General features: G+C 35.0%; 1 protein-coding gene and 1 pseudogene across 2 annotated transcripts; both read left to right on the forward strand.

The window, feature by feature from the left end:
* The first annotated feature begins 2,483 nt into the window (after positions 1 to 2,483).
* LOC143557151 (transmembrane 9 superfamily member 7-like) lies at positions 2,484 to 8,088 on the forward strand. The gene is made up of 7 exons (XM_077046290.1): positions 2,484 to 2,609; positions 3,884 to 4,042; positions 4,359 to 4,468; positions 4,670 to 4,778; positions 4,847 to 4,959; positions 6,307 to 6,454; positions 6,931 to 8,088. Exons 1-7 carry the CDS (start codon positions 2,496 to 2,498, stop codon positions 8,086 to 8,088), a joined length of 1,911 nt encoding a protein of 636 aa, XP_076902405.1. The 5' UTR covers positions 2,484 to 2,495.
* A 1,297-nt stretch (positions 8,089 to 9,385) lies between these two features.
* LOC143557152 (DEAD-box ATP-dependent RNA helicase 20-like) lies at positions 9,386 to 14,112 on the forward strand (annotated as a pseudogene). The gene is made up of 10 exons (XR_013139523.1): positions 9,386 to 9,442; positions 10,131 to 10,375; positions 10,594 to 10,773; positions 10,947 to 11,108; positions 11,238 to 11,392; positions 12,142 to 12,234; positions 12,436 to 12,521; positions 12,612 to 12,838; positions 12,930 to 13,163; positions 13,942 to 14,112. The product of XR_013139523.1 is annotated as a DEAD-box ATP-dependent RNA helicase 20-like (transcript).
* Positions 14,113 to 15,418: the final 1,306 nt, after the last annotated feature.

The following is a 15,418-nucleotide window of genomic DNA, read 5'->3' on the forward strand; positions in this document are numbered from 1 at the left end:
TATTGTGAAGCTCGACTCTTAGGTAACTTTAAAAGCCTGGTGTCGGGTCACTTAAGCTCTGTGCTCAATATACACAGCTTACAACACCATTAACTAGACAAGCTTGACTCACACCCGCATATAACATAGAAAAACAAGTCATATATAGAGTTAGACAGATTTATCTCCCAAAAGTCAAGTATTAAGGCAAAGAGAACATATATTGCAAAAGTCACAATCATGTCTCCCGAATCAAAAAACATGTTAACAATCCACCCAAGTATCACTTTATTTCATTTATTATGTGAAATGACTATAATATCCTTAAATCAAAATTGGCTACCATATAAAATGATTAAGACACTATCAATGCAACAGTCATTATCACCAGTTTTGGGAGATAAATATAACTTTTTTAAAGAAAAATTGGTTTTAAATAATATTAACTATTTATTGTTGATAAATAACAGTCCCAACTAATGACACGGTTGATGACGAATCACAACCAACATGTGACATGACTAGACATATCAAAGCCATGATTTGTACGACCCCTGACACTAATGGGCACGTGCTATATTTGACACTAGCCGGCTATAACGCCTTGCTCTCGAATATAAGTTACAGGGCCGGCCCAAGGGTCAATAAACTTAAGCAACCAATTTAGGTCTCCACTTGAATAAGGCTCTTCAATTTAGCAAAATATTAATGAAAACTATCTATTATTGTAATGGTAAACGCTTATGCTTCAAACTCAAAGATCAAGGGTTTGATACATAGTTCAATCGTTTTTTTCAAGGCTTTTTTCTTTCTTTCTTTCTTTCTTTCTTTTTTTTGTAGGGGGGGGGGGGGGGGGTTGTGTTAAAAGTTATGTGATGCATCATGCATGTACGGTTAAAATAGCATGACTTGTAAAAAGATTTGTGGTTAAAAGTTATGTGATGTATCATGCATGTGCGGTTAAAAGGAAGTATACCACAAAAAACCTTTTAGTATTCAAGAAATGTTTGTTTTTATCCTATAAAATGCTTTAATATGCTGAAAGAATCTATGAGACAAATCTTTAGCAATAACAAAAAGAATACTCAAAAGAATCACAAACGCCCCCTTTGACGAATTTAAATATTATTTAGTTAAGCTAATAGGTATCTCTTAATAAATGGTCAAGAAAATGTGTAGTTGGTTCCTACAACTGTATACATGTTCAATAAGTCTCAGACTTAAAACGAAACAGTAATTTCATAGAGACAAAGCTCAGAGACGCATACATGAACATAATTTTCATATAGCAAATTAATAAATGACATGTGATGTTTCCTTTACAAACAAAAACATGCAAAGACAATATAGGAAATGGTCTCAGTACGACATCAGTTATGTTTTGTGTTTCTCTCTAATTTAGTTCGAAAGAAATAATGTATATCAAAACATATGCAGGATTTAACTTCACAACATTTACAAAAATAACACTAAAACTTCTCATAAAGTTACTAAAAAACATCTTTTGTAAAATCACACAAAAATTTCTAATAATGTAATGTCCAAATTACTTACTGGCCCACTAGCATTTGACTATATTAACTGGCCCATTAACAAATAAGCAAGTAGTCCACGTATAGTACTAACTACTAACTACTAACTACTAACCTACATAACTTGAATACTTTCCTATTGTTGCAAGCTTTGCGATGATGAATTGATGATAAACAATAGTAAACACCAATCGCTATTCATGTTTGGTTTGTTTTAAAACAACCCGTCTTTTTACATGGTCAGCTCTACGTTGGCACGTCACTTTGTCCAGGAAATGAGTTTTGCCTCTGGGCGTAAAAGGCATCAATTAATATTGTCAAAACGACGGAGTAAATCGCTAGTGTTTGAAAGGTTTCACATAATCTACATCAGACAGATGGACAATTTGGAAGATGATCAAAGCGATGGGATGGTCGTTGAAGAATCTTGTGACAAGTTAATGAAATGTGTTTTGCTAAGTTAACAATATGTGAGCTTTTAACTTTGTAGGCATTTGAATACTTCATATTGATTTAAGCAATTTTCAATGGCTATGTTCTCTCTGAATTTGCTACATTTCTTAATGCCCAGTCTGCTTGTATGAGTATTTCGGTGAACGTGTTTAATAAGTTTGATTGTACCTTGTGTCGGAAACCTTGACTGTGACGGGTTAAAACAATTTGCATAACAATGTATAAATATTTTGGTTTATTAATTAATAAATATTTTATTGTACATTTTTATAAAATAAATAAGTTGGTTTATTAATTAATAAATCTTTTTTTTTGTCAAATCTATAAAAGAAAAGAATTAAAAATATATATATATAAAATAGAAATAGCCTCTGTTGTCAAAATTCAAAAATGTCAGCCAAACAATAAAAACATAATGGGAGAAATTATGAGTTCGTCGTTGACAATTGACTTCAAATTTCCACTATTATTATTATTATTATTATTATTATTATTATTATTATTATTATTATTATTATTTGTGAGTGATCAATGGATCATCTTGGGAGCATGATTAGCGTTTGCATAACGATCATCATCATCTTCTTCTTCTTCTTCATCTCATCTTCCCAATCATTTTATCTACCTCCTGTTGATTTTAAAACGGTACATATTCTTGAACTACTATATATTTGTTTGCTCATTCAAATTAGTGTTTATAGACTGCTAATCATGTTTACTCGTTAAGTTTGAACTGGATTTGTGTTTAATGATCATGATAATATAGCATTGGATTAATTTGTTATCAATTTCTGATGATTGGTAATTTGTTACCGGTATATATAAGCCTATATGGGACCACCCCATGCTGACTGGGGCATGCCTGTACGGCTCGTATACGCTACGCATGACTGGCATGGGACAAAAAAAATAGCTTTTTGCAGCCTATACGACCGTATAGGACTATACGAGCCATATAGGTGTTTAGTGGCTCGTATTCCTCCCTGACACACTATAAAACTAATACGGTCGTATAGGGCTATACGACCGTATAGAAAACTTTTACAGAAAAAGTCAGCCTGCCTTTGGACACTGTTAAGCGATGCCGGAAAACGACTATACGAACCCTATAGTGCTACAAATTATTTAGCCAAATATGTTATGTAAATTTTAATAGACAATTTGTTTTATTCTAAATATCATATAATTCAACTTTTCAATATTAAGCATAATTCTATACAAGTGAAACAAAACATGTAATGGTCAAAAGGGAGAGTGGCTAAAATTGCTAAAGAAATATGGTGCAAGTCAGATAATATATTTGGATGGTGGCTACATAGGATGCTAAAGTCATAAATCACATAAATATATGGTTGTCAAAAATTTGTGTCCAAAAAATTGTCTATACGGTCCGTATAGACCTATACGAGGCACTACAAACAATGACCAACAAACATCTGACACAAACGGACACGATTTAGGTGCTATACGACCGTATAGCCTTATACAAGCTGTATAGGAAAAAATTGGTGTAGGAGGATCCTAAGCCTATATATTATATTAATTAGTTTCATATATATCTTTTTAAACTTCGTTGTACAATATTGAGGCTTTAGAATAGGGCTGTTTAAAAAAGATTTTGGCTTGTTTGTACATGAGCTGAGCCGGCTCATCTTTAAATGAACCAAGGTCAGCTCAGCTACTAGCTCGTTTAAATTAAAGCCCAGATATTTATATGTAATATTTGTAGCTTAAAGTGTATGAGATTTTTTTTAATGAAAGTTAAAAAAAATTGAAAATTTTCTTAATATAATAAATTCTCGTTTGGCTCGTTACAAAGTGTGTGTGCGCGCAAGCCAGTGTCTGTTTATGTTTTCTTGGCTTGTTTGAATCTGTTTAACCACTTTATATGGTTTTCATGCTTTACCTATGCAATGCAGGGTGATCCGCTTCAAGTCAAAGTCAACAAGTTGTCATCTACCAAGACACAGCTTCCTTATGACTATTATTCCTTGAGATATTGTAGACCCGGACATATTCAAAACACGGTAGAAAATGTTGGTGACGTGCTACGGGGTGACCGCAATTCAATGTACACGGTAAGAGTTAATACCATGTCAGCACCAAGCACATGACATATACACATACACTAAGATGAAAATAAGATGTCCTGTTAGCAATTAAATGTACTGCTACTATCAGTTGTTGCTATAAGTGGAAGTTTGAACTTGGTTTGCTTAGTTCAGTAATATGAAGTTGGCTGTTAAATGTGCTGAATATGCATATACACTAAAATGTAATTTCTTTTGTATTTGCACCTAATTTGAAGTTGCCTGTTAAATTCTTGAAAAGGTATAAAATTGTTTTTGATTCGTGCAGTTTGCCGTCTTATTATTATTTTTTTCATCATTTTAGTTTCATATGCATGAGGAGCTAGCATGCAAAGTTGTTTGTCGAATAAAGCTCGATGCTGAATCAGCAAAAAACTTCAAGGAGAAGATTGATGACGAGTATCGGGTTAATATGTATGGGCCACTCATCTTAACTTTGTAATTGGTTTGCAATATATTGCATTCTAAAGGGGCTAATTTCGACCCGTTTACTTATAAATTGTTTTGTTGGTTATGGAAATGTCGATAACCAAAACCGACCCACTATTTGGTTTTCAAAAAAACATTGAATCGACCCACTAGTAACCCCCAAGTTGTATTTTTTGATTAATGCAGGATCTTAGATGACATGCCAGTTGCTGTTCTTAGGCAAAGACATTATGGTAGTCAATCAGCCGTTTATGAACATGGTTTTCATGTTGGGTTCAAAGCAATCTATGCTGGGGTAAGTTTATTATGAGAAAAAAAAAATTCAAAACTGCTAGAAATTTATATGTTTGTTTATATCTTCAGGCCCCAGAGGAAAAATATTTCATCAATAATCACCTGAGCTTCAGAGTGTTGTATAACAAGAATCTTGAAACCGATTCTGCTCGAATTGTTGGGTTTGAAGTAACTCCACACAGGTTTATTTTCTCATCCCTGCTTTGCACGGAGGCAGTGGCGAATCTTGAACATTTAGTATGGATGGGCCGAAATTCATGAGACTCAAGTTTTTTTTTTCCTACTTCTAAGTTTCAGGTCGGCAATCCGATTCGGGTTGGGTCAAACAATAAAAACTTTATATTCAATCTTTCAACTAAAACACCAATTCAATCATTCAAATTACCGTTCTTACAAAAAATCAGTTTTTTACGCAAACAAAGACAAGGAGTTTATTGTTACTGTTTTTCTTATTTGCTAAAAAATTATTGGGCTTCGACTAAATGTTTAAACAAAACTATCAATTGTGGGCCGGACACAAATAGTATGGATGGGCCGGACACAAATAATATGGATGGGTCAGGCTCAAATAATATGGATGGGCCAAACTCGGTACATATAATTTATTTTTTTCATTTTTTTTGGAAAAAAAATACCCTAATAAGCGAAAAAGATGGATGGGCCGAGGCCCACGTTGGCCCCTTATAAGATCCGCCAATGCACGGAGGAAGACCAAGAAACTGTGGCCCGTTTACTTATGAACGGGTTGAAGCGGGTTATGTTTTATCTAATGGTCAAACAAGTAAAATTCAAAAAGATATCTAAGCAAGAAAAGTGTCTGAAAATATGTGTATTTGTAATGCATAAATAAATCCTGGTTTTTTGTACTTACTAATAAAAAGAATCAGACTAAAAGTGTGTCTGGTCAGCCCAAGCCGCTTCCCTGCTTGACCCAACCGTTTTGCCACCTCTAAATGTGATCATAACATGACGCTTTGTCAATGTGACACAATTTGTATTTTAAAATAAAACCGAAAAAACTTATTCGAAACCGTAACACGAACCCAAACACAAACTGAAGGTATGGTTTTACGTTTTCATAAAACAGAAGTTTTTGATGAGTTTTGGTTTTGCATATAAATTAAACAGAAACAGCCAACCAAATTAATGGATTTCATTTTTAATTTTAAATTAATTTATAAGAATAAATATTTTAACCCAAATACTTTAAGCTAATTGTATAATACTCAATTATTCACTTTGTTAGTAACTAACAAAAAGATTTAGGCCCAAATTCATTATTTCGGGCCAAAATTTTCTCTTTTCAGCCCAAAAACTTTAAGCCCAAGCAGCAAAACCGTAAAAACCGAAATGAAACCCAAACCAAAGACACAGAAACAAATGGTTTTCAAAAATCAAGAACCAAACTTTCGGTTCTTTGGTTTGGTTTGAGTCCAATACCCACCCGAACCAACCCATACACACCCCTAGTTAAACTGATCTTTAGATTTAAAAAAAATTGTCTAAACTTCAACGACTTGTGCCAACAGTATCAATCATGAGTACAAAGACTGGGGCGAAACGAACCCTTTAAGCACATGTAACGAAAATACAAAATCTATGATTCAAGGAAGCAGTGTACCGCAGACAGTTGATAGAAATCTGGATGTTGTATTTACATATGATGTAACTTTCAAGGTACATTCTTGTGAAATCCTAGCCTTTCAGATGGAAATTCAACCCATTTACTTATTAAATGGGTCGACTGGGTTGGGTTTTGTCTCAAACGTGCCAAATAAAAAAGTATAGCTAAAAAAGATGGTTTAGATGGGTTGAACGGGTCAAATGGGTTAGCCCGTTTTAGCGCATACTAAAAATGGCTACAAACTCTAAGTTCTTTTATTAAAAAATTTAGGGGGTGTTTTAAATTTTTTTTCTCAAACTGTTTATTTAAGAGGTAAGATAAGAAGAATTACATAAGCAGTTTTAATAAACAACTGTTAATCTTCTATTGCTTTATCTAAGCCCTTAAGACTGCAATATACAGTTTTGATAATATTGTTTATTGTTTTGTATTCATAGAAGTTTCTTGAAAATAGACCAACCCGGCCCGTTTTGACCCGTAGTAAAAGTGATCTATTTCGTTCAAACATTTCGTATTTTCAACTTTTCAGGAAAGTGACATTAAATGGGCTTCACGATCGGACGCCTACCTACTTATGAACGGAGATGAACTCCACTGGTTTTCCATCGTAAACTCTTTAATTATCGTTCTACTTCTTTCCGGGATGTTAGTTATGATAGTGATGAGAATAGTTTACAAAGATATCTCACATTTTAACCAATTAGACCTACAAGACGAATCAGAAGAACAAACGGGCTGGAAAGTCATTCATGGAGACGTGTTTCGGGCCCCTGTTAATTCCAGGCTACTTTGTGTTTATGTTGGGACAGGTGTCCAAATCTTAGGGATGACACTTGCCACCATGATATTTGCTTTATTGGGCTTTTTATCACCCCTCAACCGTGGCGGCCTTATGACCGCCATGGTCGTGTTTTGGGCTTTCATGGGCTTGTTAGCAGGCTTTTCCTCGGCCCATCTTTACAAAACATTAAAGGGTACCGAGTGGAAGAAAACCGCTTTGGAAACATCGTTTATGTTTCCCAGTATATCATTTGCGGTTTTCTTTATTCTAAATGCCTTAATTTGGAGAGAGGGTTCGTCGGGAGGCGCACTTGTTGGCACCGTGTTTGTTCTTGTTTGTTTATGGCTCGGGGTTTCTGTACCGTTAGTCTTTGTCGGTAGTTATTTCGGGTTCAAGAAACACGTTATTGAAGACCCCGTTAAAACCAATAAAATCCCGAGACAAGTTCCCAAACAACCGTTTCATTTGAAGCCCGTTTTCTCAATTCTCATTGGCGGGATTGTTTCCTTCGGGGTTGTTTATATTGAGGTCTTTTACGTTTTAACATCCGTTTGGCTAGACCAGTTTTACGACATAGTCGGGTTTTTACTCATAGCGTTTGTGATATTAATATTTACGTGTGCGGAAGTAACAATAGTCTTTTGTTACTTCCAATTACGCGGTGAAGATTATAATTGGTGGTGGAGGGCTTATTTGACTGCGGGTTCATCGGCTCTATACCTCTGGTTATACTCGGTTTTCTACTTTTTCACTAAGTTGAATATTACAAAATTTGTTTCAAGTGTTATGTATTTCGGGTACATGTTAATTGCTTCGTACGCTTTCTTTGCGCTGACGGGTACAATCGGGTTTTATGCCTGTTTATGGTTTGTGCGGAAAATTTATTCGTCTTTGAAGATCGATTGATGTGAAGGACAACCAACTTGATGAATACAAATATAGGGAGCTTTAATAATGTGTATTTGGTTTGTCTTTGTTTTTGTTTATGTAATGTACAAATTTGTTCTCAAAGAGGGGCATTGAATACAAATACATTAGCAATGTAACATGTTTTAAATATGACACATAGTGTGGCAGGTAACATCATATGTTACTATTTCTCCTTAAACCTATTTCGTTTTGTTGTTTATACTGTCATCTACTTAAAAGTACTTTTGTTATGCGTTGAAGAGAGAGGATAAGATTAAGGAGATAATTGTTGTTGGTCAAGGATGACCTCAAAGAAGTTTTGTGAGAGAAGGGAGAAGAGAGGCCGCTCTTGAGTGTTGTGAGATGGCAGTTTGGCCTTTTTTAAGCTAACCGATTTGTTGCGGTTTTGGCAACAATGTATATAGTGGTGACACCAGGATGGATCATGAGATATTCCCATGAATACCAATGTAAAATAGTATTAAAGATCGTGAAATGTTCACATGAATACATATACATGTGTCTTCGTGGTAGATTTTGATGTTTTTGAATACTAAAGTTAATAGTGAAGATCATGACTATTTAAGTAACAAACCATCCTTTGCGGTTAGACACAGACTATCGTGGATTCGTTGTTCAACACCCAAGGAAGGAAGGGAGGGGGGGTACACGTCTTTATGTATGGGGGCGACCATAGTCGTTTTGGGAGGTTCGTGAGTGCAATAACGTTGTTAAGGGCTAATGTACGGATGTGTGTGTATTTAATTCCTCAACCAATCAAAAATCCCCAAGTGTAGTGGGGCACCAAACCGCTATACGTGGTCTTAAGGTAAAATATTTCGAGCATAGCAAGCCCCCATAGAGTGGGGTCTCACAATAACTTGTTTGACCCGGCCTTTCTTAAGTTAACCCATCATTGCTTCGAAACATATAAGGCTGCTCCTCTTGTATAAAATTACGAAACTGTTATACCACCCATATAACCCATCAGTAACATATTGATAGTACGTGAGTTGCTCGTCCACATGGCTAACCAAATTAACGAGAAAAATTATTTAGTGACTTCAATTTGTTTTATAAAAATATATAATTTTCATCAGGGACAAAGAAGCTCGAGTTCGTGGCTCGCTCGATAAAAACTCGAGTAAAACCGGTTAGAAAAACTTGATTTGAAACGACCTGCGCGAACTCGAACCAAGCTCGTGAACAGCCCTAGGCAAAGCTATTGGCGGTGGATTGCATATATAACCGAACCGAACGAGACGTCAACAAACCAGCAGCAGCAGCCCAACAAAATGAGTCGTTACGATAGCCGTTCCGGCGATCCCGCCTCATATCGCGACCGGAGAAGGTAAACCTTAATTTTCAATGCCTAATAATGGTGTGTTTATATGTATTTTGTTTCTTCAGGTTTTAGTAAGTTTGATTGATTTAGGGTTTGCGTAGATCAATCAATTTCTGTTGTTAGTGTTTTGCAATTCAGAAAGGGGTAGCGGCGCAGCTTGTTGCCCGCTTGCCTTCTATTTCGATGTAATCAAAAACTTTTAATCCTTAAAAAAAAATAACGGGGAAGACTTTAACCAATACTTCATTCAGTTAATTCTGTTCGTATGAAATGGAATCATTTTTGCTCCTGCACATTGAACTATGTGCTTTAATTTAGGACTGGAAAATGGGTCGGGTCATAGGTCAGGACAGGTCGATTCAAAAAAGGGTTGTTTTGGTTCGAGTTCAGGTCGAAAGGAACAGGTTTTGGGTTGAAACGGATTGCTTTTTTTCTAAATTACTGTACACCTGGTTTTTACGCGAGTGGTGTTGGTTACGCGTATTTGAGGCCCATTATCCACGTAGAGCTGGTTACGCGTGCTTAATACTTGAGTTAACTAAAATTCAACTTTTTTTTTTGGGTTTTTTGAAGAAACAAGGCGCTCTACGATTGGTTCCCATTTGTAATAAATGATGTTTAAAATCAGTGAACAATCAAGTGAATTAATTTTATATGCCGAGATTGCTTTCTCAATTATCTTGGGTGTTTTCAGTGATTCAGGATTTGGTGGGCATGATTCTACGTCTAGCAAGCCGGATTATGAAAGCACCGAGCCTCAAAAGAAGGTGGATTTGGATGGATTGACTCCTTTTGAGAAGAACTTTTATGTAGAGTCTCCAAATATCTCAAAAATGACCGAGAGTGAGGTGGAAGAATATCGAACAAAAAGAGAAATTACCGTTGAAGGTCGCGATGTGCCTAAACCTATTAAAACTTTCAGTGATGCCAGATTTCCAGGTAATTCTTCACCTTTTATGGAACAAGTTTTAAATTTGTAAAAAAGGAATCAAATCATATGATAGTAACAAGTTAAAGATCTGGTTAAAAAGGCATGATTTTTACTGAAAATTGGTTGCTCATTGCACGTGCTAGTAAAATGTTACTATCATTTGTGATTCTCAACTTTGCTTTTTAGAGTTGAATATCCATCTTTGTTGATTTTGTGTGTGTTACAGATTATGTTATGCAAGAAGTAGTGAAAGCGGGCTTCACGGAGCCGACTGCTATTCAAGCTCAAGGATGGCCAATGGCTCTGAAAGGCCGAGATCTTATTGGAATTGCTGAAACCGGATCCGGAAAGACACTTGCTTATTTACTGCCTGCTATCGTGCATGTTAATGCTCAACCAATATTATGTATGTATTTTTTCTTCTTTTTGACCTTATATGATATTTTGAATTTGGTTTATTTTAGATTTGGTTTATGTAAATATTTGAAAGTTTCTAGGGGTATATTTGAAATTCTCCCTTTTTTCTACCATTCATATTTTAAATTTAGGCATGATTGCAATATTGTTTGGTTTTTGCAGCCGCGGGAGACGGACCAATTGTGTTAGTTTTAGCTCCAACTCGTGAACTGGCGGTTCAAATACAACAAGAAGCAACTAAATTTGGTGCATCTTCAAAGATTAAAAACACTTGCATATATGGTGGGGTCCCAAAAGGGCCTCAAGTTCGTGATTTACAGAAAGGTAGGTGGTGATAAGCACAAGATGACTTTACTACGTAAATCGGGTATATCCTAATGCCACTTTCTAGCATAGTTCTTATTGTTACATAAGAACGCGTTTTACCATTAATTTATTGATATTTTTTCTTAGGTGTTGAGATTGTTATTGCTACACCTGGAAGGTTGATTGATATGTTGGAGTCGCATCATACGAACTTGCGGAGGGTTACTTATCTTGTGCTTGATGAAGCAGACCGGATGCTAGATATGGGTTTTGAACCTTAAATGAAGAAAATTGTTTCACAGGTTTGTGATTTATGAGTAAACTACAGTTTTAGTCCTTGTGGTTTGGCCAAAATAACCCTTTTAGTCCATAATTTTTTTATTTTGGCCTTTTCAGTCTGTTAGTTTCAGTTTCATTTAGTTATTATTAAAGCCAGACGTCTAACAAGTAACACTCTTTGTTTTTTCTTAGATTTTTGTAAAAAAGACAAAAATGCTCCTGTTAATAAAGATCAAAAGAATATAAATTGAAAAAGAAAAAAAAACAAACCACATCTCTCAAGTTAAAAGACAAATATGCCCATGTATTGCAAGTTAGATTCTTGGAGTTAATTGAAACGAGAATGAAACCACACCGACTAAGAAAGCCAAATTAGAACTTTTCGATTACAATGGTTATTTTGGTCAAACTGTAGGGACTAATACCATAGTGTAATTTTATTTATGTGAAAAAATGTGACTTAGTTATTTGGAAGTGTAATCATCAATGTCAGTATTTAATTGAGATACGCTTTTCATGATTAAGTCCTTTCTAAATCTGAATATGTGTATCTTCATATCATATAGAAAATTCAAGAGCTTACTGGTCTTCCTTAAATAATACAGTAGAACTTTATTACTCAAATGTTATTTAATTTGTAAAATGTCATGGTCCAAATTCTAAAAACAACCTAATTGGGTATAGAAGTTATTATGTGAATTTAATGGGATTTTTGTTAATAGTGTATATCATGTATAACTTTTTAAATCTCACTTTCGTGATGTATTTACAGATTCGGCCTGATCGTCAAACCTTGTACTGGAGTGCCACCTGGCCGAAGGAAGTTGAGCACCTTGCAAGGCAGTTGCTTTATAACCCTTACAAAGTAAGTATTTTTTTTCCTTTGAAATGTTAAAGCTAGAGTTAGCATTTTCAGTTTTCATATAAAAACGGATCAATTCAGGTTGTATTTCATTTATGATGGGACAAACCGAAACCATAGAAGATTTGCTGGAAGTGAAATAGGTTAAATGGGTTAAAAAAGGTCAACACATGACGTGACTAATCGTGTTTGAAATATATACAGGTAGTAATCGGTTCTTCAGACTTGAAAGCTAACCATTCAATTCACCAACATGTGGATATTATGACTGCAAATCAGAAGTATAACAAGTAAGAGACTGATTACTAACTATATGTGCAGATCACTGTTATTAAATGTTTATAACCTTTTAAGTTATAATATATTGGGTGATGTTTCAGATTGGTGAAGTTGCTGGATGACATCATGGACGGTAGTCGAATATTAATATTCATGGACACGAAAAAGGAGTGTGACCAAATAACCCGCCAGCTCAGGATGGATGGATGGCCCGCTTTGTCAATTCATGGAGATAAAAGTCAAGCAGAGAGAGATTGGGTTTTATCCGAGTTTAAAGCGGGTAAAAGCCCAATAATGACCGCCACAGACGTTGCAGCCCGTGGATTAGGTATTTGTGGGCACAGTTTAACCTTTATTTAATATTATTCTCGTATATACATTGTTATTTATTAATATCTTTTGTTATTTGTTAATCGCAGATGTGAAGGATGTGAAATATGTGATAAATTATGATTTCCCAGGTTCGTTAGAAGATTATGTTCACAGAATTGGTCGAACGGGCCGGGCTGGGGCTAAAGGGACCGCATACACATTTTTCACAGCAGCAAATGCTAGATTTGCTAAAGAACTTATAGCAATACTTCAAGAGGCGGGTCAAAAAGTCAACCCTGATCTGGCGGCTATGGGTCGTGGTGCACCTCCTCCTCCATCAGGTTGGTTGACTCGATTAGTCAATTTTGTATTGGTTACAATTAGATGTGGCAAAATGGGTAGGTTGGGTGGGTTTGGTAATTGGCAGGCCTATAAATGAACCGAATGCACACGAACGGAGCATGATTGTGTTTGTTTGTTTTAACTTTAACCGAACAGACATTCAGACAATCGAACATGAAGAGTTAAAACAGCTTGGGTTACTTGTTTGTGTTTGTTTGTTAAGAAAATAATTGTGTTCGTGTCTGTTCTTGTCTGTCCGTTAACAGTATAAATGAATGGTTCACAAACAAACATAACCGAGCATAGGTGGACGAACCGACGAACATAAGTGAACATAGATCGGCGAACATAACTGAGCTAAAACCAATTAGAAGTAATGTGAAAAACCATGTATTGAAATTGTGTAATTGAAATTGGCATATAACAGTTAAAATGAATATATTAATGAACGAACTTAAACGAATTAAATGAACGTTTACGAACATAAATGAACGAACGAGACTTGGGTTCATGTTGTTCGTGCTCGTTCACTTGTAAAATAAACGAACTTCTTACCAAACTTTTCACGAAACATTGGTTCGTTTACATGCTTAGTATTTGCTCAAAAGCTGGTCAACACAGATAACTTTTTAATATGGTCAAGGGGTGTTGGCAGACTTTAGAGTACTATGTTAAAATTTTAAAAAATGATGATGAAATATGTGTTTAAAATGAGATATGGTGTTTTATACTTTTTAGCTAGTGAAACTCAATTTCATTTTTTGCTTGTGTGTGCAGGGCATGGTGGTTTTCGTGATCGGGGTCGGGGTTACAGTGGTGGCCGATCTTGGAACTGAGGACGAACAGTTGCTCAATGTGAGGTGCCGGTAGGGGTTTTTATCATCTTTTCATTGTAACTTTAAACCTTGTTTATAGTTTAGTCAAAGAGTGTTTGTGTTTGTGTACTAAAGTTAATTTGTTTGATCATCTGCCTGTTGCCTTTATCTTGCACCTATTTTGACTTGAAATTAGACTGTGTGTTGTCGTTGAAGACGGGCTTCGAATTCATCCAATAATATTATGTCATGCAGTGTTGACTGGGTACTCGTTGAAGCCACCGCTGAAGCCGTTTGAGCGTATTGTGGTTCAAGCGAATGGTGGTTTCGGCGAATTTTATGACCTTTTCTTTTCTTTTGTTTTCGAAAATATGAGATAACAATATAAAATAAAAAATAAATTTTCTAATAAAAGAAAATAGTATATGAAAGTAAAGATTTTAATAAAAAAAATTGAAAACACAAATAGATTAAGGTGGTGTTTGTTTTTGCTTAAAACATCTACAGGAAGCTTATGTCTGCGGGCGCGCAGACATAAGCTTCTGAAGACTATTCGTTTTTTTTAAATAAAATTTGCAAACTGTTTTTATGGTCTTAAAAAAGAAACTATTGTTTAACTTCTTCACACATCTTTACATCCTATCAACACCCAATGTCCAACACCAACACCCAATGACTTCTATCTACTGTGATATGTATGATAGGAAACTAATTTTCAGCTTATGCAGACAATACCCAGTTTATAAAACAAACAGTATTATATTTTCAGATTACAGACTTTCAAACCACATCTTTAGTTGCAGATATGAAATCAGATGAAATCAGATTGCAGACAGTTTTTGTCTTAAAAAACAAACAGCACCTAATAGAGAAAAAAATAAGTCACATTCACTTGTTTCCCTTTTAGCCATTAACCATCTCTTCTTAAAATAAATAAATAAATAAATAAATAAAAACCGAAATAACATTTGTTGTTGTAGACTTTTCATCTGAGAATCTACTTGAGAAAGAGCTAATTTAAATCCTTTTATGTCAACTCCCTTTACTCTCAAACCATTTTTCACTATCGTATTCTTCATATCTACACTCACTAATTAAATACAAAATCTAGCATGTGTCATATATCTTTTATACACCTTTTTCCATGGAGACAATAATCAAATTCCGGGTTCCTTTGTAACATATAGAAAGAAAATAAGAGGGGCCAAACGCAACAAGTAATAACTTAAAAATAAAAATATAAAACTGGAGATGCGGGGTATTAATCCCCGTACCTCTCGCATGCTCTACCATCTGAGCTACATCCCCAGTTTATACACGAATTATTCATTATACATACAAAGTATAATTTATTTGTAAATAATGAACGGTAAGCAAGCCGAGTAATATAGGATATTTATTATTTCCGCTTAATTGTTGCACCTTTTGGTTGGTAAATT

This window comes from Bidens hawaiensis, unplaced genomic scaffold (genome assembly GCF_021521415.1).
Source record: "Bidens hawaiensis isolate Kalapana, Puna unplaced genomic scaffold, B.hawaiensis_p1.1 tig00018841_1, whole genome shotgun sequence".
Taxonomy (NCBI): domain Eukaryota; kingdom Viridiplantae; phylum Streptophyta; class Magnoliopsida; order Asterales; family Asteraceae; genus Bidens; species Bidens hawaiensis.

Coding starts and splice junctions, on each gene's coding strand:
- LOC143557151 (XM_077046290.1), top strand. CDS start 2,496: ATGGATCATCTTGGGAGCATGATTAGCGTTTGCATAACGATCATCATC. Junction 4,960..6,306: donor TTTGAAGTAACTCCACACAG/GTTTATTTTCTC, acceptor TTGTGCCAACAG/TATCAATCATGAGTACAAAG. Junction 6,455..6,930: donor CATATGATGTAACTTTCAAG/GTACATTCTTGT, acceptor TCAACTTTTCAG/GAAAGTGACATTAAATGGGC.